The sequence below is a fragment of the Lissotriton vulgaris genome, chromosome 2_1, assembly GCF_964263255.1.
Source record: "Lissotriton vulgaris chromosome 2_1, aLisVul1.2, whole genome shotgun sequence".
NCBI lineage: Eukaryota > Metazoa > Chordata > Amphibia > Caudata > Salamandridae > Lissotriton > Lissotriton vulgaris.
The window spans coordinates 428,392,197-428,419,719 of NC_141687.1; the positions used below are offsets into that span (position 1 = coordinate 428,392,197).

A 27,523-nucleotide genomic window follows, 5' to 3' on the forward strand; every position below is an offset into this window, starting at 1 on the left:
GGTCGACGCCCAAACACATCAGGCACAAGCGGTGGGGATCCGTGACCGACATGGTACGGTCGCACTCGTCGCAATGCTTGAAACCGGGCATCCCTAACGGCACCGTCGGAGTCGTTAAGACTTCGAAATGGATCAAAAGATCACAAAAGTTTAGTCAAAAAGTGATTAGGGAACTGCTCTTTCCAGATCTGCGCTGGCTGGCGCGGAAAAAAGAAGAACTGACGTCAGCACGCGGAGGCGGCGTCTAAGTACTCCGACGACGTCATCACGGCGCCCACGACGGACGCGGAGCCGCAGACGACGCCGACGGACGCGGAGCCGCAGACGACGCCTACCGACGCGCAAGGGTACTGCTACGCAAAACTTTCCGGATCCAGTCTGACGCCTGGGGATATTCTAAGGTAAGGAATCTATCACTAACGTGTCTCTTTCAGATATGCTGGTGTACAAGCACTGGGTATAGTGTACTCCAACTATGAGTTACCTAGGACGGGTGCTCTGAGCAAAATCCCCTACTGGATGATCTAAGTCCCCATTACCTGAAGACAAAGTATGTAGGCCCCAGTCTTGTTCACCAGTTGGACATTACTCCTTGCAGAGGATACACCGGAATCAGCCGAGTAGAGGCTCCTACACAGTGATGACCTCCCAATGACAGAGAGTCCTCCTCTAATTGAAGCATGGAAATGCATGTGAGTTTTTAATAACATCATCCATGCTTCCATGTCGAGGCTTCAGCCAGGCTGACATTGTTTATTTTCTTTGTGATAGCCAAATCATGGATGAATAACAAACAACATTTGCCCAATGTGTATCTAGGCCTTGTACCAAATGTTCAAGGTGTCATGATAGTGTACTTATGCGGTGGAATTGTAGGCAAAGTGGTTTCAGAGATATTAATCCTGCACTATCACACAAGCAAATGTGTGTCAAAAGTCATCATGCAGAAAAGATGGCAACTTAAGAAACGTCTTCATAAATTGGCCGCGTTTCTTCCCGGGCCTAACCTACTCATGTGACAACTCTGCAGGTCTGTCTTAGTGCCCCAAATTTTCAGTAGCGTACATTTAATTGGATACCTCAGCAGAATCCATCCCCATGCCCCTATGTTGATAGAGTGGTGCCTCACATATACTTCCCAGAGGTCTCTGAGCAGGTGTGGCCCGTGCAGGTAAGAGCGGTGGGGGAAGGTGGTGGGATTTCGACGTTCGATGACGAACAAAAATTTAATATTTAATTTTTCCCTCGTCATCGTCCATCGAAATCCCCCCCACACCGGGTCCCACCACCCCTACCTGCTTTGGCCGCGACTGTCTCTGAGAATGATGGAAACATTTCTGTGGAGTAGAAGTTGGCAGTAAAATAGAAAATAGATTTCTACGTGTTTCCTCACAGGGCATCGGAGCTCAGTTCCTGCAAAGAATTAAGTTGTACACAGTAAGGTGCTAGGGTACAGAGATCAGCTTTATCTCTTCTATAATTTTCAGTGGAAGGCACCACTGAGAATTTCGGCCACCATAACATTGTTTGCAGCCACTGTGCAGTTGCAATCACCAACTTCAGCAGGTCTGGGCGATGAATACGGTGCATCTGTATTGCTACAGCAGTTGCAGGGAAGGTTCAACAAAAGAGAAAAAGCCACTGGATCAACCAGTTGATGCATACAGGATGGTTAGGTCCGGTCGCCAACTTCTAAATGGAGGCAGTGACAGTCAGAAACGCCTGGTCCAGACACGTAAATCTGTCCGTTCCGATTGTCCAGGATGGTAGATGGTAGATATAGTTGTACTAGACCCAGCCACCACGGCCACCCAGCTCATCTACACCAAGAAACTGCAAAGCATCAAACACATCATCCCTCCCTAACTGTCATCTAGTGTCCCTGGGATTGGATAGCGGACAGCTGGTTTGGGTCTTGCAGTTTTCACTACCGCAGGGCATGTCCTTCGAGGACGCAAAAATCGCTTTCTGGCCTAATACTGAGACATTAATCCTTTAATGCACAGTCACATTGTTAATGAACTTTTACAATATCAGACAAAAGCCGACATACTCCATTATTAATCTCTGGTTGGTTTTGTTAAAGGGTCTTAGTGATGTATCACATTTCAACAAATGAGTTATGTAGAAAAGTAGAACAGTGTATCGGGATCAATCGAAGATTGTGTTTTACAATCATCTGTAGTTTGGATATGTAATGAGCATATTTTCTGCTTCACATAAGCATTTTTATGATTTTTTAGTTATGTGTATGAATAAAGCAAAATTATTTAATTCAAAATTGGCGATCTGCAATGTTTCTGAAATTTCTTGTGTGAAGAAACACAGGCCTTTTAAAGGAGCTCTACTTTTTTCAAAATGTAGAACGATAGATGGGTAACAGGGATGTTTTTCACCAAAGGGTTACGAGTGACATCACACAAAGAGCAAAGCTTATGTTGTTTATGTCACTCTGAACCCCCGAATTTTCAATTTATTTAAACACGTCATATTCTTTTAATCATGGCTTATATTTAATTCAAAATATCTCATATTAAAGTTAACACATGTTATAGTCATATTCATTTTATCACCAGTAATTTTTTACAATATGTGTAATGTTCATTTTAAGGTGTATCATATTCTCCTCACCTTGTATTGTATTTATTTTAAAATACAATATATTACTGTGTTATTCATTTCACTGAAGGTTAAATTCATTTCATGGCATCATATTAATTTAAACATGCCACATTAAACCACACAACCACATCTCCCCTGCCTTGAAAGCCCTGCATTGCTTACCAGTTGCCAGAAGATCCACGTTCAAGCTGCTTTGTATCACCCACATGCAATGGGACCACTCTTCATCAGGAATAAAATCACCAAACGCATTCAACAAAGGAACCTCCGCTCTAGAGGAGCACCTTGCCTCAAAATCCCAAGATACAAGAAAAAAACAATGGGTAGCACATCCTTCTCTGCTCAAGCAGCCAACATATGAGACTCTTTACCCCCCCCCCAACATAAGATCCATGGACAACCACCTCATCTTCAGAACATTACCCAAGAATTGGCTCTTCCCCATATCAACACCATATGCAAACAGAAATATACAGCATATCCCTCTGTATATCAGCATTTATTTGCACCATAGATATGTACCTATATATGTGTATAGCTTTGTATAAACAAGTAGAATTATGTTTTTAAAAATATAAATAAAATATATATATTTTTAAGTACAACACTTGAAAACCAGAGTTTATCTAATGTATCTTTAATCTACATATACTTACTTCCTTTATGCATCTATATACCTTTCATGTACTAGGATCTATATTTTTATTACTTTTCTCCTAAAAAGCATGTTCAATGCACTACCCTATTCCTCTCTATACGTCTATCAATATATTTAATTTATATATACTTACTTTCCTTATTTATCAATATACTTTACATGTACTTATGGATCTATATATTTATTACTTTCTTCTAAATCAGAATATCCAATGCACTACCCTATTTCTCACCCTATTCCCCTCTCAATATATCTTCTACCTCAACTCACGGACTCATCTTAGACCGCTTTCTACTCCTCTTTATAATGTGCTACCCTATTTCTCACCCTATACCTTTATCAATATAGCCTCTACATCCACTATCATTCATCCCAAACACCATACCACTACCATGATCCACCAAATAACCCTTTCTAGACTCTCCCCTACTCTATCTCTCCTTGCATCATCTGAACTCTGTTTTACTATACTGATCCCCAAAATAAGCCTTTCTAAACTCTTTCCTCTGACTCTTCCCCTCCATATCCCTTTTTACTTATCCCAAGCCTCCTCCTACTGCTATGACCTCCAAAACAAATACAAAAATGTCTAAATCCTTCACTCTTCTATCCCTCCACTATCCTTTTTAATCAAAATAAAAGACTAGCATGTCCACTTCTCAAATTTCAGATTTCACTCTACTAATTCACCACTAATCCTTTATGGGTTCCAGAGTAGCTTCCTGCTCGCCAAAAAAGCGCTTCAACACCTCATCAGGGGTAGCAAGCACTATATATATGCAAAACTTTTTCCCTCTTCTATCCCTTTGCTACCCTACTTTATCCAAATAACTAAATCATATCCACCACTCAAAATACTTTCATATTTTACTATACTAATTCAACACTAATCCTTTATGGGTTCCAGAGTAGCGTGCTACTCGCTGACAAAGTGCTTTGCGCCTCTTCAGGGGTAGTAAGCGCTGTATAAATGCAATTACAATACAATATTGCTCTCAACATGCCATTCACTTCAGTGAATTGTGTATTTCAGGGGGTGCCATATTTGTAGAGCTATAATTTTTTACATAAAAGGCTTCCCATAGATGTGTCTGCTGGAGGATGAAAGCCATATTTTATGAGCTGTTAACTGAAGGAAGTGTGCGCATCAGTTTCTGCCATTGTACCAGCCCCACATAAGAGAAAGAAATCTCTGACAATCTACTATCACCATGGCCATAACCTAAATATGGAGTGGAGTCTTCTACTGAGACCAATCCATAAATCCTGCGACACCCCAGCTGTATATACAAAGTCCATAAAAGGACTGCCCAGCAGGAGATTGCATCTGTATCCCTATTTTAGTATGCACTGAACTATGGAACTTACCAATGCTAGCTACCTTCAATGATCTTATTGCTCATGACAATTGATGCAAAAGGGATTCCTGGGGCTATAGTATCTATAGTGCCCCAGGGCCGAAACAGGCATTTGCACCGGCTTTTTGTGCCCCTTGTTCATTATGGTATTATAGAGCGGACCGCAGGTTCGTGTGCGACCAATTCTTTTATATGGATTGTACCAGTGCACATACTGCACCTACTCAATGGGGGGAATCCCCAAATTTTGAGGACAGCCCCCATGCAAATGAAGAATCCCTTTGTGCCCACGTGATGTGCAGATGCAGGGTCAGAAAGGCCATCCTGAGGGACACAGATTGTGCGCCACATATGAGGGGGCAGTTAGTGTGCATCCAAAGGTGCCACGTCGAAGAGTGGTACCAGGTCAGAGAGAAACAGTAGGCACTCCCCTGTAGGCAGCTGTCACATTGTATTAAACTGCAGGAAATCTTTGCTCCCCTAAAAAGAGGGCAGGTCACTGCCTGGAGTGAAAACAGGCATAGGCCTGAAGATTCAAACAGATAGTCCGCCTTTCACCAATGCACTATTCACAGTGCAGGTTTGTGCCCGCACGGTCTACTGCTAATTTTTTTAGGTCTCGCCTGTCGATGCGCATGGAGCAAGCGAGACTATGGTGGCTTATCCACTCTTTATCCAACTTGCAAGGAATCGTGGCGATTCCTTGCAGTGCACGAGAAATTTAAGCTCAATGCGCATGCGCATTGAGCTTAAAAGCGCGTGCACATGCCCCCAGCCGCCTGCCTTGCCTACTCTCCCAGCTGGTGCCGCTCCACCCCCTGCGGCATCAAAGGCTTTCACGGCCGGCCGGCCATGCTTTCAGTTTCACGACCGGCCGGCCGTGTGAAGTGCATTTCAAAGCCCGCTCTCCCTGCTCCGCCCCCTGCTCCGGCCGAGACGCATTTCTCCTCCCTCCTCCCCCCTCCTGGGTCAGGTTACCCTGCTTTCTCTTTCGCTTTTTTTTCACCCGGTGACATTGTTGCCTTTAGCCCTTCCCTCACCTCCTCAAGCCGTTCAAGTTGTAAATTCCATGCTCCCCTCTCGCTGTCCATGTTGTCCACCTTCTGACTCCTGGGCAGCGTGATAAGGAAGGCAACATGATGGCGCACACTCCCTGCTGCTTTACCGTGAAGCGTGTCCATGTATGCTAGTATGCTTCATAGCGTTTTAACTTAGCCTGTTCAATCTATTATCCGCACTCCATACATTCCATTCCTGCTATCTTTGTTTACCACGCTCCATCTGCACACACTTCCTGCTGCTTTACCATGAAGCACGTCAGGGTATGTGAGTATGCTTCATAGCGCTTTAACTTGGCCATGTTAAATCTATTACCCGTACTCCTTACGTTCCGTTGCCGATTTTGTAGTTGTTTCTATCCCCTGGGGTAAATAGCTAACTCACAGGGTTTAAGAGCGCATCAAACAGCTTGCTATTTTAAAACACGCTTCTTTCCTACGTATGCAAGCTATATCTAAGGATTCTGACTTGTTGTATATTGGGAACAAACGTAGTAGTGGGGGATGTTGTTATTCAGTTGGTGGAAATTAGCTAAGTGCACAGCTGTTGCCAATCAAAACATTAACAAAGTTGTGTCCTTAAACCTAATTTTGCCTAGGCCCAGATTTCTTGCTAAAATATTGTTCTAAGAGAATTGTCATGCTGAAACACATGTTGGCAATGTTTTCATCTTGCTTTTTTCTTAAACATTTCTAAGTTTGTAATCTACAAGAAAGAAGCAGATAGTTTTTAAAAAATGTGGAAGTTTGCGTTGACAAAGTCACTAAACTTCTCCCGTCGCTAAATAAACCTTGGTGTAAGATCTACACATTTGTTGTTGTTTCTTGTTGAGAGAAATGCTCTTATGACACCTTTGATAATGTTGTTTGGTAATAAAAGTGTAAAATGAAGGAATAATCTCACTGCCCCATTCCACCACCCTTCCATTCCGAAGAATACAGGAACATTTTTACCACCGAAGATAAACAGGTTTTGTTCCCGCAGTGTTTCACGGACTTTGTCCACTGACGGCTGCCTTGTATTTAATTGCAAGTGTACTTTTTATATTGCCACAAAGAGGGCAGTCTCATGTTCTTTCACCTTTTTAGGATCTAAAACGTTTGCAACACTAATGCGCCTTTAATTAATCCAACTCAGTTGTAAATTATATAAAATCTACTTCAAATCCTGCCCAAATCGCACTATTTGCATATTTATTGCCTAATGGGGGTAGAAACTCTAGTTATAGTGAGTGAATGGTAAAAAAAAAATGCATGATTGACCTAATACTGGCGGGCATTTTACTCTCAATAGGTAGGATATTTTACATTATACACCACTACCTGTAAACAAATGTGACAGAAAGGTAAAATAAAGTCACGTTCCAATTAGGAAAAACATTAGCTGTGTGCAGCCAAAAATCAGTGTTGGCAGGACCTAGGTCACATACTTAAATCTTAGGCTGAACATGTCATCAAGACTCTGTTTTCCCAGTTATGGGCTTTTTTTTACCAGTACTAACGTTCAGATGTATTAGTGCAACCGGCTTACTAGTATCAAATCCCAAGAGTGGAAAAAGTGTTGGGGTGACAAGGAGTCACAAAGGAGCTACTCTGCTATAAAACTCACCCACCCTCACCCTCACTCACCCTCAACCCCACACTCACCCTCAACACCTCACAATGACTCACACTCACCCTCACACACCCTCACCCTCACACACCGTCACACACCCTCTGCATAACAACACCTCTCACACCCTCACTCACCCTCACACACACTCACACTCACGCAATGTCACACACCCGAAGCCTCACACCCCCTCACTCACACTCACCCTCACACCCCCTAACGCTCACACCCCCTAACGCTCACACCCCCTAACGCTCACACCCCCTAACGCTCACACCCCCTAACCCTCACCCCCTCACTCTCACCTCACACCCCTTCGCCCTCAACCTCTCACTCACCCTCAACACCTCAGCCTCACCCTCACTCACCCTCAACCCCTCACACTCACTCACCCTCACCCTCAACTCCTCACCCTCACTCACCCTCACCAACACTCACCCTCCCTCAACCCCTCACCCTCACTCACCCTCAACCCCTCACCCTCACCCTCAAACCTTCACCCTCAACCCCTCACTCACCCTCACTCTCACTCACCCTCACTCAGCCTCAACTACTCTCTCACCCTCAACCCCTCACCCTAACTCACCCTCACTCTCACTCACCCTCAACACCTCACCCTCACTCACCCTCACTCACCCTCAACCCCTCACCCACCCTCACCCTCACTCTCACTCTCACTCACCCTCCACCCCTCACCCTCACACAGTGCAATAGGTCTCAGACCATTTCAGTTAGAGCTTTAAGAAATGTTTATGGCTTTTTTTATTTGTAATTCTTTAGCATTGGCTACAGGAAACAAAAATGCTAAACATTTACAAAAAAAACCCATAAACAATTCTAAAAGCACTAACTCTAATGGTGCGAGACCTATTGCATTTCCAATGCTTGTTTCTATTTGCATGCACTGTCCCAATATACACTAGGCTCACCATCAGTGAACTGCACTTCGAACCATGAGAGGCCACATGTGAAGTCTGGTATTTGGTACCAACACCATCCATGGGGTTACCATGTGGAATTCCCACCCAATCTTCTTTGCTCTCAAAGTTTGAGATGTCAGGTAAACGGTGAACTATTCTTCAGAAATAACGGAACCCATTGGTGATTGGGGCATGCTTTCACCACTTTTGGAATTCAGAATTATTCCCAAAAATTTGGATCTGAGGTGAAGATTACTTAGTTGTTTACATATCAATTCAGAGTCCAGGTATCAAGTTTGGGACCAGTGCTCCACCTTTCTTTCGAATGAGGAAACACATATATGCAGTAGACTCCTTTTCCCTGCTATGGCGGTGGCACTTAATTTATGCTGAGGGGAGATGGGGGATGTGCTATATTGATAGTTTGTTGCCTCGAACATTGATTGGGCAGTAGTTCCTTTAATTCAATTCAAAATGGTTCTTTTGATAACTGCAAAAAGTCACTAATTCCCTACCATTGGTACAGAAAACCTCAGTTTCCCCAACAAGTGTTTTGTGATAGTCGGAGTAGGGTTGAACAAAGTGAAGTCATTGTTTGGGGCTGGAGGAAGCGCTATGGTGAGGCCAGCTCACCTGTGTCCTTGTGTTGCCTCAAACATTTACCTTGCCTCGATACGGTGGAGGCTGCTGACACTGCTATGGTGTATGCCACTAGAAAGCTTTATGGCTTTAATAAAGTGGATGTTGGCCAGTTGCTGGTCACCTTCTTCACGTTATGTGAAAATAAGAGAAGGAATACTAGAAGGTTTTGCTTCAAAACCACCATGGAATTAGTTATGTTTGTAGCTTTATACATTTTCTCCTATAGCACATTAAAATAAGACCCCATCAAAAGGAAGTCGCCAGTAATTAATTTGTACTTTTGCCTTAAATCATGCATGAAGTTACAAAATGCTTGTGTTCAGTTGCCACAGGCAGTTCTGAACGATTTCAGTTCCAAGAATTGTGGATAAAACATGCACATTAGGGAAAAATCCCTCTTAAATGTGGGTTTGGAAGCACAGTGTTTTGTTCATTCAAAGTAGGCAAGCATTTAAGGTTTTATATACATTTTATTTTGCATTTTTATCTCCCACCTTGAAGAGTTACAGTGCATTTAGATAATTGCACCCCCACACCTCTCGGATGAGATTTTTTATTGTCATTGGTTTAATCGGCAAAGGGTTTATTAATGTTAAACAAAACCTGATCATTGTAAAGTATATGGCAGAGAACAGGTTCAATAGATCTCTCTTCTATGCGCAGAAAGCGTTTTAAACAAAGCAAAACACGTTTTACTGAAATCAGATTATGAACTCTTATAATAAAACATTTCTTACTCTTTCACTACAATAACGCCAACTGAAAGCTTATCTCTTTATGCATTACATTGTATGGTCCTTCCCTTATCCCATTAGCTGGGCCATACCAGTACCTAAATGGCAACTCGGGCACCGTTAGCTCATTCAAATGCTCATCCAAATGTCAAATAAATGGAAGAAATATTTAACTTTGCATATGGGTGGCTTTATGGCTAGCTTTCCTTATTTTTGTATGCACAATAACTGAAAAAGCAGTGTAATATTTAAAAATGGAGTAGGTTTAGAGTTACCACTCTGTTTATATAATGTTATTCGAAATATTTAATATAGCACAGACTAGGGGAGAGACTATGCAGAATTAAGATGACCTTTTTAATGAACATTGTTTAATACTTAAAATTAGACAGGGTCAACATTAATGTTAAGTCAAGGGTTCTAACTTTTTAATTAAATTAAATTAATTCTATATAAAAATAACAACATGCTATTGCTTATGGTAAGGGGCTAGTTTTGAGATAAAGGTTAAAACGGGGCCCTAGTGTAGACTGATGAGACAATGGCAGCCGAGCAACAAATAAGGAGGCAAGAGACAGTGATATGCGCGCTCTCTTGGGCACAGACAGACACACACATTGTGATCACAATTCCTTCATTACAGTATCCTTTGTTGCTTTGTATATACGAACATCTGATCTAGGATCATAATGAACCTCGGATACGGAGAATGGCCCCTTCAGCATGGTTAGAAAGGTCTGGTCCCGTTCATAGCGAATCCGACAGGCCAGGAGAATCACGGTGTGTTCTGAACACAGGTGTTCTAAAGTTTTCAACAGATCCTCAAAAGTATCCTCTAGGTAAACAATATCTGCTCCCAGAATCAAATCGAACGTTCGTGAGAAGCTCTCCAAGTCCTGTCCCCAGGTCAATTCCAGGACAGAAACATGTTGCTGGAAAGGAGTGGGCAGGTTTGCTCGGACATTCGACTCAAGAAATTCCAAAGCCACTTTGCGGTCTGTAATGGTCACATCTGCACCTGCAATAAACGCGAAAACAATTGACAGCAGTTATAAGCGTTGCATTTACAAACAAAATTACATTAAATGCATTGATGCAAAACACACCAGGTGAATCTGTGTCACATTGAACAATTTTTTTTATTTGAATTAACAGGCATATTTTACATTGTTGGTTCTAAATGGGGTCCTAGGCGTTTTCATATAGGTGGACACAAAATTCCTTCCATCTCCGCATTCTCTCCTACAATTGGTAATAAATGACCCCAATAATGTTATATCAAGCAATCTCCTGACAATTTGTATGCTACGTCCCATGTTTCTCTCCATTACCCAGTTTTGAGACCTCAGCACCATCTTGTATCAAAAGTACAGAACTTTAAACAAAATGGCATCATGAAAGTTTTTTAAACTTTTTTTAACTTGTTTTATTGGTACAGAACCATACATACTTCTAGGCAGAAATCTAGTCACACCCAGCAGAGTTTTGACATTTATTAATACAAACACTGAATTATATTTATTACGTCCTAGGAGACCCTATGCAAAGTCATTTCCCTTTGATAAGGGAGGGAAATAATGCCCAACCGATATATTGTAGTATACCTCCCCATATCTGTTCTTGAATTACCATGGCCATACCACATAGTACAGCTTCATACTACATTGGTAAATCAAAGAGAGGCGATTTGAAAACATACACCACAACACTGTCCCATGGACCACAGCTGTGTAGACTCTCACTAATGTATGAGCAAGAAATAGGGTTTCAGGCTTTCATTAAAACCAAAAAGTGTTGTACACCACTGAAGAGAAGGTTTCCTTTTCAGTAGAATGCGGAAAACACCAATTTTTGCTCCACTTTTACTGCTTTGGCACTCTGTGGTGACGAGAATAGCTGCAGCCCCTACCTCGAACTCTTTCCTGGAATGGAAGCTCCTACTAGGACTCACTCAGACCCTGGTTAGCTGCTTAATTTGTCCGTGTGACTATTTACAAGGTCCCTGGACGAACTTTACTCCCGTTCTGGGAGCCTAGCTCAACCTGTGTGTCCACGGATCACTCTATGTTGCTGTGTGATGGCTAGCAGATGAATAGCTGAACTCTGAGCAGTGTCTCAGTCCACCATGATGTAGACCTATTTCACTAAGAAAGTTATAGAGTTTTGTCTTTGCAAAGCTCTAGTATAAAGATTGTGGCTACAAAGAACGCTGTGCATACAGATACTCCAGAATCAATCTCCTTATCTAAAACACTGCACCCACACTCCTGCTCCTAGGTTTACCTTAAGATGGACTGAAAAGCATGCCTTTATGAACCACATCCCCTCACACAGAAGGATCCGAGGCTGCATTATCTTTAACATCTTCAGATCCCATTGCACAGGCTCAGAAAAGGTTCATGCACCAGTTTTGCTGATATTGTGCTGCTTCTAGCCCATACATTAACTCAGAAAACTTGCATGTTAGAGTATAAGTTGTAGACACTACAGCTCAGAAACATGAAAGGCAATCACTGTTCTCTGTTTCCTAGTATTAATATCAGACCGCACACTTGATGCATAGACCCCTGCTCAGCCTGTGCCCTACAATGGAACACGGGTATAATGCAGCCCTATGATCATAAAGGTTTATTATTAAGAGTTTTATATTGCACAAACTAGACCTGAATATATTATGTATCAGAGCGCTTTACATAAGCACCAGCTTCGTTATAGATGGACACATTCATTTTTGTTAGGCAAGAGGAGATTAAGTGATTTGCCCAGAATCACAGGATATTGAGCGTCGTTGCCAAGACTCGAACCTCTTTCCCGGCTTCGAAGTCGACCGCTTAGCTGTAAGGTTACATCCTCTCCCCTAGTTCAGTTTATATTCCTACTTCCTACATGTCAAAGTGAAACTTGGACATTATGGTGCTGAAACAAATCTTGAAACTTGGCAGCATCACATGTACAAACCCCTGTGACTGCAATTGATTGAAGCACATGGATCTGTTTTTCCCACTTACCCACCTCAAGAACCCATCAAGAGGGAAATGCACTAGCACTGTAAATTCACATCAATTATTGATTTAAAATAAAAAGTAATATTTAAATTTTCTATTCTAAAATTTGTAAGATTATTGTAAGAAATTGGTTTATTATTTGCAGTAGGTGACTTGCCACTTCGAGGACCAATCACAACCAATGTCCGGGTGAACTCTTAAAGTCAATAAATTAACCTAAGCTCAACCTCCAGGTAGCGATGAAACAGAGCAGAAAGGATCAACTTTGGGCAATGTGTAAAGTATTTCTACAGTACCAAAACAGTAATGAAGTAAAAATGCAAAACAATAAAATCCCAAACCAAATTAACAAAATAGAGTAAAATTTAATAAACAACATTGCACTAAAATGACAAAAATCCAATAAGGGGAACCGGAGAGATGAATCTTTAAAGTTTTAAGTAGGAAAAGCACCAAAAAGTAGAAAGTGCCAATGACAGTCTATGGTCGCGGTAGATTGAGACCTAATGTAATTGGATGCTGACCACATTTGAGCGCCAATAGGATACACCAACCAGGTTAGTCCGGGGCAAAGATTTTAACTTCTGACTTTTGTTCTTTAAGACACAATACACCAAAAATGTACACTTCTAGAGCCCCCCTGGACCTCAGGGATGTTACTTAAAGAAGCACAGGATGTCAGGCAGAGGCCAATAGCAGAGTCCAGTCCAATCAGGTCACTGACAGCAGGTCCAGTCCTCTTCTGTTCTTCCTCAGGTTCAGTAATGTTCTGAAGTGGGTGCCTGGAGTGTCACATTTATCTCTGGCACAAGTTAGTGAATGGGAATGACTCCTGGGCATGCCCTAATCAATGAGGTAAACGTTCTCTAGGCACTATCAACCATTTTGGGCCTTTTCAAGCTGGTGAAAGCCTTCAGCCACTCTAAACTTTGACTCAGAGGGCTAGGTGTGTGGGCAGTGTACTATGGAAATGCAAGTGTCCTCCCACATCTAATACTTAAATCCAGTTTGAAGCAGCCACTGTACAGCCATTACTCCAGAGACAGAAACCTGGCAGAACAAAAACAGGACTTTCCAGCAACCTGACAGTGGATACACAAGAACTGTCTTGGAATCCTGGTATCTATTCTTCAAATGCTCCCCAAGTGTTCTATGAAAGCCCAGCATATCTGTCAAGCAGGATTTGACACTGTCAGATAGGATGCTCACAGCCCCACCGTTGTTTTTTGAGCTCATGGACATCATCCCTGCCCATTCATGGTGGCATGTCAATCATAGGAGCCTAGCTTAACCACGAAGAAAGCTTTGCAGCGTGGGCACCCCGAGGAGGGACAGTGATGTAGCTGCGGTGGAGGTGGTGTGTGGATTAGGCATTTCACAGGGATAAACACAGCAGTGAACTGAAAAAAAGTTGCAGCTGCACCCCACAAATTACTTTCTATTACATTGCAAAGCAGCAGAAAGCAGGGAAAATATATAAAAAAAAATTGTTTGGGCAAGACTTGATGAACGATTCCTTAAAAGTGCCTTGATGTGCCATCTACATTAGCAACTGCTGACGTTTCTTACCCAGGCAGCTGTACTTTAGTCCTCTGCTGAATGTCCCTAAAACAGGAACTGCTCAGATTGGGCACAACTTGGGGTGGAATGCATATTCTCAGTACTTTATAATAAACAACAACTTAAAAATCTAATCGGTCCAACCAAACACACAGCAACCCTATGGCACGTAGCGCAGGCTCGCCTAGGATGGGCAGGGAAAATCACTAAAATGACACCGTTATGGGACACGAAATCTTTAGGTAATCTCAGGGGATGTAAGGGCTTTGAGCGTTGGGACTCCATAGGTATCTCCACGGTGGGGGACCTATGGGACAAGGATACAGTAATACCGTTTTCACAACTGCAACAGCAGTACCACCTCAGACCCACAGAAACATTCCGTTATGTCCAAATCAGACATGCACTATTGGGTGCAATTCCAGTAAACACTACACTGCCAGAATCCTCCCCGCTAGAAGATAGGCTACTAACAGACTTCATGATCCAAAGCGCGACCTCACTCACATATAAAAAACTGATCAATAATTTGAAGGACCCCACGCTGAAACTCAAAGAACGGTGGGAGGAGGAAATAGGTGGGATGGATGAAAACGAGTGGAATGAGGCGCTGGCCTCCCCGAGAGAGGCAGGAATCTCGAGCAGGTTCAGATTGGTACAACTAAAAATTTTACACCGCATATACTACACCAGGACACTACTCCACAAGATACAGAGAGCGCCACATCCTTTTTGCTTGAGAGGCTGCGGGGAGGAGGGGACATTATTTCACACCCTATGGGAATGCCCACGCATACGTGAATTCTGGACAAAGATAATGCGCACAATCTCACAGGCTCTTAACACCTCCGTACTGCCGGAACCTCGCAAATGCCTCCTAAACATCTGGGACCCCAATGACCTAGGCCGATTTGAACTGATCTGGGCTACACTGGCCATGGCAGTGGCTAAGCGAGACATAGCACAAAGATGGGGCACACAAGAACTACCCACAGCGAATAGATGGGCTAAAGGTATGGACATCCTGATGATCACACAGAGGGCAGTCTACACCCTACGCGCGGCGCCGCGCAAATGGAACAGGATATGGCTAGCATGGAATGTGTATAGGGGTGAGATCTGTGACCCGCTGCCAGAAGGAGATGACCTGGACTCGGAAGGGGAGGAGGAGTGAGAGAGTGAAATAGAGGGCCTACAATTCTCGGGATAAACATATAAAAAAGGTAGTGTCTTGACTAGTCGATGTAACAGTGCAGACACTAAGGAAATGGCTGCTAGAAGAGGCGATTGGAAAAGTATTGGCAATGATGACACCGGTTGGGGGGGGGAAATGTTTATTTTCTATGTACTGTTAAAGAAATGTTCTTACTGACTAACAGGGAGAAGGTAATGATTAACCGACGTACTACATATGACTACAATATGCGACAATGTACTTAAGAATGTCAACAGACACGTTACAATATGAGACCGTGAAATTGTAAATGTAATTCTGATATGTGACTAATACTCCTTCCTGTCAATAAAGTTTAAAAAAAAAAAAAACAGGAACTGCTGGAAAAATGGGTGGCAGCTATCAGCACAGACGACTAGAGAGAAATAGATATGCCAGTCATGAAGACGGAACTGTTGCACAGTATCTACTGTTTTAAAAAAGAACTGAAGGTGATATTTTAAACGCCTACTTGATCTGCACTCCGGAGTTCTAGGATCAGTGATCTTATACAGGATATGCACTCTGTGGGTGCGAGAGCGGTGAAAATATAAACTAGGGTATATACATTGTTTTTTCCAGACCAAATATCGAGCTCACACAGCAGTGAAAGGAATTTAAACATTTAGAAGCCATCCAGAAAGGAGGACCTACAAATTAGGGGCCTGAAGGAAGGTGGGGAATGCCCTAATATGGGGGCGTTAATGATAAGCATGTTCTCGGCTCTTCTGAGTTATGATCATCTGAACCTCTGCCTAGACAGGGTGCACCATGGGCCAACAAGAGACCTCAGCACTCTTTGAGGCTGAGAGATATCCTGGTCAAATTTCATTCATTTAAAGAGTAAGTTCTGAGGGCCTCTAAAGCCCTTCCAAGACTACACTTGCACGCTGTTTCAAGGCGTGTCACCAACGATCCTTAAGAAACATTGTAAATTTATGTCCATTATGCAAGTTCAGGGAAGAGAAAATCCGTTATCAATTAACATATCCATTTGGCGTGAACTTCAGATTTGAGGGGGAGCAACATAATTTTACATAAAGATCAGAGTTGACAAGCCTTTTAAAGATCTGAAGCAGTACCATTCCCAGGAGGAACCACATCGCAACTAAATAAGGCTGGACTAAATGGAAGAAGCCAAGACCCCAGAAAGTTAACAAGACTGCAAAAGATAAGTGCCATAAGCAGTTCACAATATGAGGAAGCTCCAAAGCCTAGAAAACTTGTTGCCGGGAATGAAACACCTTGAACTGTGGGCGTAACCTAATTTTTCACACAATCGCTCACTATCTTTGGAACTGAAGATATCCGTCAGGCGATGCACTCGGAGGTCCCCGAAATAGGGGACTACCATTTCCTTACACTACTGTATGAAGCAGATGTACAGGGCTATTCATGGCTGCATGCTGGATGGATACTGATGGAGAATGGAGTCCTACCTACTCCTCCGATTTAGAATCTACAGTAGCCAGAACACGTGGTTCTGGGTTTGGACCAGGTAAGACTCGATAACAACTGATATTGTGTACACAGTGATGATGTATGGGACTCACAAGATGTTATGGAAATGTTGGATGGGTAGCAGGATTATTGTGGAGAGAGGCGCTCTTGATAAACTAGGATGTTGGGTTATAAATCAGTAGTGGGAATGATCGAATATATAAGGACACATACGCTTGCATGTTACCTAAAGATACTTCCATGGTGAAAATATCATTTAATACTAAAAGGGTTGAATAGTACAATTAAAAGAGGGTCAATATGGAAATATATTTGGGATGCCCAGCCTGTCATAACTTGTCTACAGGAAACACATTAGGTGAAACATAGGTCATATCTAATGGCATATTATTCATCTGGCACAGCTAAACATAATGGAGTGGCACATTTTGTTAGAAGAGATCTCCCACTGGTTAATACCGAATCAAAAACTGACAGGGAAGGTAGATACATGGTGCTCACTGGTACTCTGTGGGAAAACCCAATAACATTGTGTGGCATTCTTCATTAAAGTGGATCTTCTTTATACGTTATATGCTAAAGCTCCTGCATGTGCATGAGCTTCTAATGTGGAATGTATTTGCTTTAGAATGTTTGGCCTCAAGTTAAGGTCAGTTACTTGCTTTGGAGGATGAGGTCTCTAGCTTACAGTTTACAATAAACTATGACTTTAATCACCTATGTCTTCCTGCTCATCATTCTACAGCCCATACTACATTTTGGCGACAATTGGACTTTTACCTGGGCCTAGAGACCTCAACTCAACATTTTTTTAAATATTTTATTCTTGTCAACTTTGGATTAAGAGATCAAGCCTTCACAAGGATTAAAATGGAAAGTCCTATGGAAGAGGTGTTAATTGATGGTAGTGCTGTTAACATGTTTGATTCTGGCGCTAAAATTACATTGATACCCAGGTTTTTCTTTGAAAAGTATTTACGAAGCAAAGATAGACTACTTAAAGCTGACATCATCCCCAGAGGGTATGGCGGTCAAATTATAAAACTGTTGGGCTATTTCATGGGCAGTATTGATTTCAAGGGGAGAGTTACCGCTGGGAAAATTTACATTTCAATGAAAGGAGACTCCCTTATCAGTTGGGCACATCAGAGAGATCTTGGTGTTTACCTTGACCCGAACCAAATTCCATCAGTATGCTTGAGGGTCCTTCCCCATGGAGTGTCTGTAGTTTCTGATCACAGCAACTGGGCTAAAAGATTTCCGAGTGTCTTTACCAAAGAGCTTGGGTGTCTCAAAAAGTATTTGCACCTAATCAAATTAAAGAAAGACTCTGTTGCTAAAGTTAGGAATGTTCCACTCCTTTTTAGAGATAAAATGAAGGCTGAACTAGACAAACTGATATCCAACAATGTCAAAGAAGAGGTCGAAGGTACAGAATGTGTTTCTCCGGTGGTGATGGTCCGCAAGGCCAATGGCGTGGCACGGCTATGCATTGATATGAGAGAATTAAACAAAGCTGTTATAGTTGATCACTACCCCCTGCCCAACTTTACTGAAATTATGTCTTCATTGGGTGGGCCCATGTATTTCTCCACATTAGATTTATCGTCTGCCTAGCACCAGGTCAGATTACACCCATCTTGCCAAGATTTCACAACCTTCACTACTCCTTTCGGCACATACAAATTTCTCAGGATGCCTTTTAGCCTGATTTCTGCAGCTTCGGTATTCCAATGGAAGGCATTTGGTGGGTCTCCATGGTGTTAAAGTCTATCAGGATGACATTTTGGTGCATGGTGCAACACGTAAAGAACATGATGACAGGGTACATGTAGTTTTAGATAGGCTACAAAGTGCAGGACTCACACTTAAGACTGGATAAATGCAAACTTGGTGTAAAAAGTATAGAGTATCTTGGGCATCTTGTTTCTGGCTCAGGTATCAAACCCAAACCATCCTTAGTAGAGGACATCTCCAACCTAAAATATCCTGACAGTAAGGATGAGTTAGTCAAATTTCTTGGCATGGCTGAATTCTATAACAAATTTGTTCCTAGATTTGCCCAGAAGACAGAGGATGAGGGCTTTGTTAAAAAAGGGTCAGGAGTTTATCTGGGGCAAAGGTTGTTGTACTGAGTACGATAACATCAAGAATTATCTCAATAATGCTCAAGATTTAGCTAGCTTTGATCCTACAAAAGATTTGTACATTATAGTTATACATTATAGTTGCAAAGGTATTGGAGCTGTCCTTTTACAGAAAGGAGAAAAAATAGACAATACGATTCTGTTCATTGCAAGACCACTGAGAGGGGCCGAATGCAACTACTCAGTTGTGGAAAAAGAAGCTCTAGCAGTGTACTGGGCTGTTAACAAACTCAAGAAATTTGTGTGGGGTAAAATATTCTCTATCATTACAGATCATAAACCGCTCAAAGAGGTTTTTGAAAAAAAGGGGATTGATTGTATCTCACATAGAATAAGGAAATAGGTAGTGGCTTTACAAGACTTTGAATTTGGTGTTACTTATTTACCTGGTTCCAGTAATATTCTAGCTGACTGTCTATCTAGGCTTACTGGAGATAGTGTCTCTGAGGAAAATGATGATTTTTCTTTTTGTAATGAAGATCTTTCAGAAGATTTCGAAGTGTGTGCTGTTACAGAGGGTGTTATCACAGAGGGTGAATGGACTACTGAGTTAGGTTCTGATTCTGATCTCCAACAAGTCATTAGATTTGTACGTGACGGTTGGGGTGAAAAGAATAACTGTGATGAGAAAATTAAAGGTTTCCGGACTGTGAAAGATCAATTTTCCTTACTCAATGGTTTGTTAGTGAGAGGAAGTAGACTTATCCCACCCGAAAAACTTAGGGGCAATATTATTGATAATGGTCATTCTAGCTATATGGGTATTGCCAAAACCAAAGCTAGAGTTAGAGAAGTCAACTGGTGGCCTGCTATGGATACTCAAATTGAGAGGTTGGTACGTGATTGTCCGCAGTGTTCGGTTAGTGATAAAATATTAAAATGTAGAACACAACCCATGGTGATCAGGAAACAGTCTACAGGTCCTTGGGTGGATGTTTCTTTAGACATTCTGGGACCTGTCAAGGTCAAAAGTCAGGACAAATATGTTATTGTATGCGTAGACATGTTTTCCAGATGGCCGTTTATCAAGATTGTTAATCGAGTGGATTCTGGCTCTGTTGTAACTTTTTTGGATGAGTTGTTTGCCAATGAAGGTTTGCCAAGTTCAGTTCTTACGGACAATGGCGTACAATTCGTTTCTGGTCTTGTTGAAGGTTTTCTGAGTGAAAGAGGTATTGTTCACAAGCGTGCTTCTGTCTATCATCCAGAAAGCAATGGAGTTGTCGAGAGATTCATTAAGGTCCTTAAGGAAACTATGCAGTTAGCGGTTGTTTCCAACTATGATTGGGAGGATGCCATTAAGAAAAAGGTTTGTGAATATAGGTTCACCACACATTCCTCTACTGGGGTTACACCTTTCACTTTATTCAAGGGAAGGTCGGCTTGCACTCCCCTCAAACCCTCTTGGGTTTCAACAAAAGTTGATGATGCTGCTGGTCCCAGTAACAATACTTCCTGTTGGACAGAAAAAGAGTTGGAGAAAATAGATAAAAGAAAGAGTGAGTATGATGTAAGAAAAGCTGTGAAAAAGACGGTTGTGTCTGTTGGAGATTTGGTGAGGATCAAGCTGCCTGAGAGAACATTTTGAGTTTCTAAGTTTAGTCAGCCTATAAAGGTTGTCAAGCTATTAGGTAATGCTGTTAGAACACAGGATCACAAGGTTTGGAATCTCGGCAGGATTGCTGTATGTCGTTCCAATAATGCTGAAGAAGATGCCTCTTCTCCTCCACTTCTTTAACAGATGGACATGTGAGAAGTTCTACAGGGTTGAAATTTAATCCTGTTCATTTTAAAGATTTCGTTTCCTCTTAAATTAACCCTAGTTATGCTCTTTTAAATTTTAGTTGATAAGAGGGAGGGGTTGTGGTATTCTTCATTAAAGTGTATCTTCTTTATGTGTTATATGCTAAAGCTCCTGCATGTGCATGATCTTCTAATGTGGAATGTATTTGCTTTACAATGTTTGGCCTCAAGTTAAAGTCAGTTACTTGCTAGACTTTGGTGGATGAGGTCTCTAGCTTAGAGTTTACAATAAACTCTTACTTTAATCACCCATGTCTTCCTGCTCATCATTCTACAGCCAATACTACACATTGACTAGGGTTTACTCCCTAAATATAACTCAATCATGGGTTTAGAGGGGGTTCTTTGAGGCTCTGAGTGGAGTAGCAAAAGTAGATTTTTGTCGGAGCGGACTTTAATCTAGCATGTGACTCTTAGAGCAATGGGGTCTATACAGATGGGGGCTTTTTATTAGAAAACTTAAATGCTGGTGTCCGATATAGGACCAACAGCTGCATACAGGGAAGTACATACCTTTTACGTGGACGAACACTACTTATATGCACAGATAGATTACATTTTTAAGAGTTACATGTTACTTCCCAAGGTTAGAGCAACAAACATTATCTCAATCCTTATGCCCGATCACAATTCAGTTTCTATAAACAGGGAATTGGATACTAGCCTCAGATACAGCACTTCTACGTCCCTCTCTTGCAGGACCCTGTATTCAGGGAGGAAACTGACCAACAAATAGGAGGATATGTCAGCTTGAATTAGGGGGCTGAGGCTTCATGGGAAAATATATGGGAAGGGGTGATTTGTAGGAAATGTATTGCCATCTGAGGCAACTACGAGCTTTTAAATTGCAGAAATCAGAGGAGTAATTAAAACGGTTGAGTAAGATTACAAATCTCGCCCCACTATACAGTTACACCATAAGCTAATGACAGTACAAGTCCAGCTAAGACACATCTACATGAACAAAGCAGAACTAGCCCTGCATTATCTGACAAGATGGACTTTAGTGTTAGGAGACGTCCTGTTAGCTAACCACGGGGCAAGCAAGAAGAAGATATTTGAAAGGGATTAAAACGAATGCAGCTAAATCCCTAATCAAAGAGGAGGAGAAACTAGAGGAATTTAGGAGGTTTTATGTCAATCTCTATTCTAGAGAGTCTTACCCTCAGAGGTACAACATGAGTACGTTCAAGAGGCAGGACACCCTTGTTTTACTAGAGAGCAAATGGTCGAATTGAAAGCACCCAGTAGAGACCAGGAAGTGAAGTCTGCTTTAAAATTGCTGGGGAAAAAAGTACCAGGCCCAGGCAGCTCCATAGGAAGATTCTATAAAGTGTATGATACCACATTAATTCCCACATTAGCACACCTGTTTAACCACTGCGTTGACTCATAGTTAAATTACCTCCTGCCGACACTGGTCCATTCTGACTAGTGCAGGTTTGTTAAAAATAGGCAGGTGCATGGCAATGTATGGAGTACAATTCACTTGGTTGAAAAGATTGTGAAAAAGAGAACACAGACTGTCCCGCTTTCACTGGCCGCAGAGAAAGTGTTCAGCGAGATGCACTGGTCCCTTACTGACAGGTCCTAGAAGCAATGGGGTTTGGTTTCAAATAGAGAGACATGGTCTTGGCTAATTAAGTGAGCCCCACAGCAAGGATAGCCTTGAACAGCCAACTCTCTTAATCCTGCGGTCTCGCAGAGGAACGAAGTAGGAATTTCCCCATGGTCTTGTACTCTTCGCCCTAAATAATGGTCCTAATGCTTATCCCAGGGGTATATGAAGCCCTCATCGAGAAGGATTGGTACCAGGTTTTGCAATGCCTAGGTGCAGAAAAGACTACCACTGCCTTCAACTGGAAGAAACAAGACATACCTCCTTTATGGGTATGGAATCAATTGTCGAAGGTGTTGAGCCAAGACGACCAAATGTGCTTTGTACAGTGGGTTAATTTCATGAGCCAATTGACTCTCAAGCGCATCCCATAATAGTACTCTTTCGGCGGCCAATATAAATATCACAAGATATCCAACATCTTAGTTAGATGAATGGCTGAGGCACACTCGGTCATGGAGAATGGGGCCCAGGAGGAAATTTATTAATTGTATATATTGCTTGTTACTTTTTGCTGATGTTACAGAAGCAACAAAGTAAACATTAGTTGAAACACCAGCATAACACCTAGCTAACAAACTGCTTTTTCTTGCTTTGTTTCCTTAAAAATTGATCATTTAAAAAATATACTAGCATGTTGGACTTCTGGGAACACTTTAGTCAACTGTATTGCAACAGTTTAGTGTATTTATTGATCTTACTGAGGACATGTGGCATGGTAGGTAGGGTATACATTTTAATGTGTAAGTTAAAACCCACAATGCATTTGTAAAAAGAGAAGAATTAAAGCAGGGTTAAATGTGGCACATTGTTCATTTTCTCTTGACAGTATAAAATGATATAAAAACACTCCTAAGTAAAGTTGCAAGATGATCATTCACATCCAGCTGCGTTTGAACCAATCCCTGCTCGGCTCCCATATTTTTGTAGACTCACAGGCATATGTATAATTCAGTGAAGAGTCCAACTTCATCAAGCATGCCTGGCAGAGTCTCTGCACAGTACTGCACTAGAATGACACGAAGAGACTGGCAATTTGAATATTATTTAGGTCTGGGCCTGCGATGGCTGTGCATGTGCAGTTTTTCTGGCGAGATTTAATGTTTGAGTACGTTTCACTAGCGAGGTTAAGCCCCGCCCCTCTTTTCTATTGGCTGGCGTCACCGTTCATGCTAAACGGTGGCCAGCCATTGGAAAAGAGGTCACAGTGACGTACTCTCTCTTTTTAAGCCGTCCCACTTGGACAGGCTTCCTTGACTTACGTGTGTGGTAAAAGGTTTCTTATCTTCTTTATGAGGCGAAACAGATAGCCACATATAGAAGATAATAAACCTTTTACGCCAGCACCTCTCTTTACTCTGTGTCACCACTCTCATTTCTATTCACCCGCCTTTGTCTGCATCCCCCCCCCTAGCCACACCTCCCTCCACTTTCTGTACCCTCTCGACTCCCCCTCGTATTTACTCGTCCTTCTCAGATGTCGCCTCTCTCATCTCTCTCTTCTATTGCTACCCCTCCACCTCTTCGTGGCATCAACCCCTTCCTTCTCTCGGTGTGTCTGCCTGACGTATCTCCACCTGTCTCTCCGTACCTCCTCTTTCCTCTTGTTTTTTGCTGGTAGGAGGTGGGTGGTGTTTCCAAAATAAGTGAAACAGACATAAAATGAACAAAACACCTGCAAACTCCCCACCATACGAATTCAGAAATAACCATAAACCCTCAAAGGCCCTCTCCACACTTGAGAATCAGCACGCAGTGGAGGTGAATTAAATCAGGTTCACTAGTGATGCCCCTCCCCCACCGGTAGCAACACGGATCTCCGCGAATGTGTTTTTTTCATTATACATACAGTGCTTGCACGTGAGATACTTGCATGCTCCCACCCCCAGAATTCTAAATGCATTATCACCCCTTCCCCTCCCCCCCCCCCCCCCCCCCCCCCCCCCCCCCGTGTACGCACACACATTTTAGGGCTATTGCTTTGATGGGGGGGGGGTAGGAGGAGGGGGGGGGTAGAGTAAAATGCAATGCTTGCTCTAGCACCTTGTGTGGAACGCACACATTTACAGATGCAAGGGGGTTGGGGGTTCCTTCATGGGATCAGTTTCTAGATGTGCACCGTGAACAAGGATGGGAGGGTTGTGGCAGAGAGAAGATCCCTCACTCCTAAGCAGAAATGTGCGCTTGGTGCTGGGCGATGGAGATTGAAACAGCCAGGCACAAAATAGCAAACCCCCAAAACACTAGTGCATATAACTGACTTAATTTTTGTTGCCGGGCAGTATCTACTCAAACTGTGCAACTTCTTCAGCACACACAATTAAAAAACTTGTTACAGCTCGTTTCCATTTAAGGGAGCAGTGATCGTTAAGGGAGCGCGGGCTTTACGCTTGAGCAAATACTTGTTTTTAAATTGATTAATCTGCACTGTTACAATTTAAAGTACCGAGGCACCATCCTAACTTGCCATGCACAGTAATAGTAAAGCTAAGGGACACAATTTTCCGGTCATGACGCTTTTTTCACACAAATCATTGCGTTTATGTGAGTAAATTCCTCAAAGAGAACCAAAACTAAAAGTCCCAGAGTGCATGAATTTGTTAAGGACATCCCAAGGGCATCCCAAGGGCAGCGAAAGAGTAACCCAACAACGATTAATCTGTCAAGGTGCTCTTCTTTTTACTGTCCTTTTTATATGAACGCACACCAAAGCCCCTTCCTTTCATGGTGGTGTAGTATCACGACGTCATAGCTGCAGTGGGCAACAGCAGTTTGTTTCCAAATAGAGACGCTGGTCACATCGCACGTACGGCAAGCTTGAGGTCAAACACCTCTGACGCTCCCCCCACCGAACTCCATCAGTATTCACGGCGTGTAGAGCCCCCATTCTGCGTCACGTGGCCAAACAAAGGCCAGACTCAAACCAACACCCAGAAGTGCACGATAACAGTCTATGCTGGCTGTAGTAGGTCTTGAGAAATGTAGCACTAGAGACTAAATAGTGAGTAGGAGAAAAGGGGAAATGAGGTGCATTCCCGATAAGAGATGCCCAAAGAACACTGCACGGGAAGTATTGAAACACCGTAAACGTCTGCACAAGAATCCCAACAAGTGTAAGGAAAACAGCATGGTATTGCACAAAAATAGAGAAAGTGACACCCATCTCTCCTAGCCCCAGGATGCAAAGTGTTGGTGGTGTCGCCTTTGTGACCCAGTGCCTTGGCTGTTTGCATCTGCTAACATTGCAAGGCACTGCATTCCTTTACAATGTTACATTGGAATGTTTCATCACTCAACACACCCTTTTTAACTGTGAAAATGGCACAGCTGGGGTTTCTTTTTTAATTTAACTGTGAATGACCAGGAGAAGGGCGCACCATTAACATCCTTTAAGGAGGCCAGAACGAGAGACACTATGGCGTGCAGAAAATATATTAACGGGCATGTGAGCACAGAAAACACAATAACGTATGCAGGAGTCGACTGAAGAGTACGTGGGTGTAGAATACGGTGAATGAAGGAAACATACGGAAAAAAATACGAACGGACTATTGATGGGTGCAGAGGACAGCAGACGACTTATCCAAATCTCTTTGTTCTCGAATGCTGGCATTTATTAACAATACCTGTAGAGAACATGATGATGCATAGAATACATTGCATACGAAAAACAATACAATACACAGAAAACAGACGAGGAACTGGAGGTGCCCATGGACTGATTGGAGCACTACATCACAGAATACAATGCAGAGCAGATATTGCTTGAAGTACAAAGAAAACAAAATTATATTCCAAACTTGAGTGCACAAAAATACAATACTTTCTGCTCTATTGTTTTGAAAGGAGTAGAACACTCCCTGCAGATGTGCTTCTAAAAATAAAAGATGCTTAATTCCTGTAATGGAATTAAGTATGCAGTGTGGCAGTAACAGCAGACCACGGATTTCTATGGATCCTGATCTTCCTAGATCTCACTGCCTTTTGTAAGACTGTGGACCACAAACTCGAACTCCCCGGCCTGCAATCAGTGCACTGTATCATATGGCCTGATAAACCTCCTTCTGATCAGTGTCATCCACAGCTTCTCCCCAGCAGACAATCCTGACTATCATAAACGGACTGTCCTAAATGACAGATCCACTGCTGGAAACTGCACCAACATCTCTGCAACCATCTTGACGCATGACGTTGATATTCTTGTCCTAACTGATAATGTACTGAATCACTCCTCTCGGGTCATCAGTGACTTTCTTGTCCACCCTGAATTATTATCAGGCCTGATCACCTTGGAAAACCAAGGTGGAATTGCTGTGTTTTACAAAGTAATCTATAGTGTTCAACTGTTCTTAAACTATTGTGCCCCTCTTTTGAACTCCTTCAGATTGATCTCTTCTTGTCAATACAATCTCATATTAGTGGCGATATGCCATCAGACTGAAAAAAACGCACTCTCCCAACCAAGATTCTGGAACTCCTCAGATCCGATCCTCTTCTCCCTTTTGACACTATATTCCTTGGAGATTTAATTATCAGGTGGGATAAAGTCTCTGATGCAAGCACCTCTGAACTGATATTTTCTTTCAATTAAGAAAACTCACTCATGGCAAATGTGTTGTGCTTAACCTTATCATCTCTAAAGAGGACTAGGGGCCTGATTTAGATCTTGGTGGACGGGCTACTCCGTCACAACAATGACAGATATCCCGCCCACCGAAATATAAATCCCACAACATATAATTGGATTTATATTTCGGAGAACGGGATATCCGTCACCGTTGTGACAGGTTAATGCATCCGCCAAGACCTAAATCAGGCCCTATGTCCGCCAGGCGTGGATCCAATAATCTTAGACTTGTTTGACCACTTTCTTATATGGGGAGAGGATATGCTGCTGCAGTCAGAGTTGCTGACTTTGGAACTGGAGATTAAGTTTCAAGCCCTGGTATTGGTTGAACATCTGTGATTCTGGGCGAATCCCTTTATGTCTTTGTGAATCTGACCTTGTTTAATGTATGTTGTAAGTTTTTGGACGCTTTGATTGACTGCTCATAGATTTTATGATGATTGTACATTTTGCCAAAACATGGGGTTGACCTCTACTGCTCTGTG

At 42.4% G+C, this 27,523-nt stretch overlaps 1 protein-coding gene across 3 annotated transcripts in view; it reads right to left on the reverse strand.

Annotated features, from left to right (window-relative positions):
* Positions 1-9,320: 9,320 nt before the first annotated feature.
* Positions 9,321-27,523, reverse strand: part of METTL21A (methyltransferase 21A, HSPA lysine) — a 196,864-nt gene continuing 178,661 nt past the window's right edge. For all 3 annotated transcript variants that reach the window (XM_086955330.1, XM_086955327.1, XM_086955328.1), the window contains one exon: positions 9,321-10,622. In XM_086955330.1, coding sequence (XP_086811456.1) covers positions 10,228-10,622 — 395 coding nt within the window. In that variant the 3' untranslated portion in view covers positions 9,321-10,227. The remainder of the gene's footprint in view (positions 10,623-27,523) is intronic.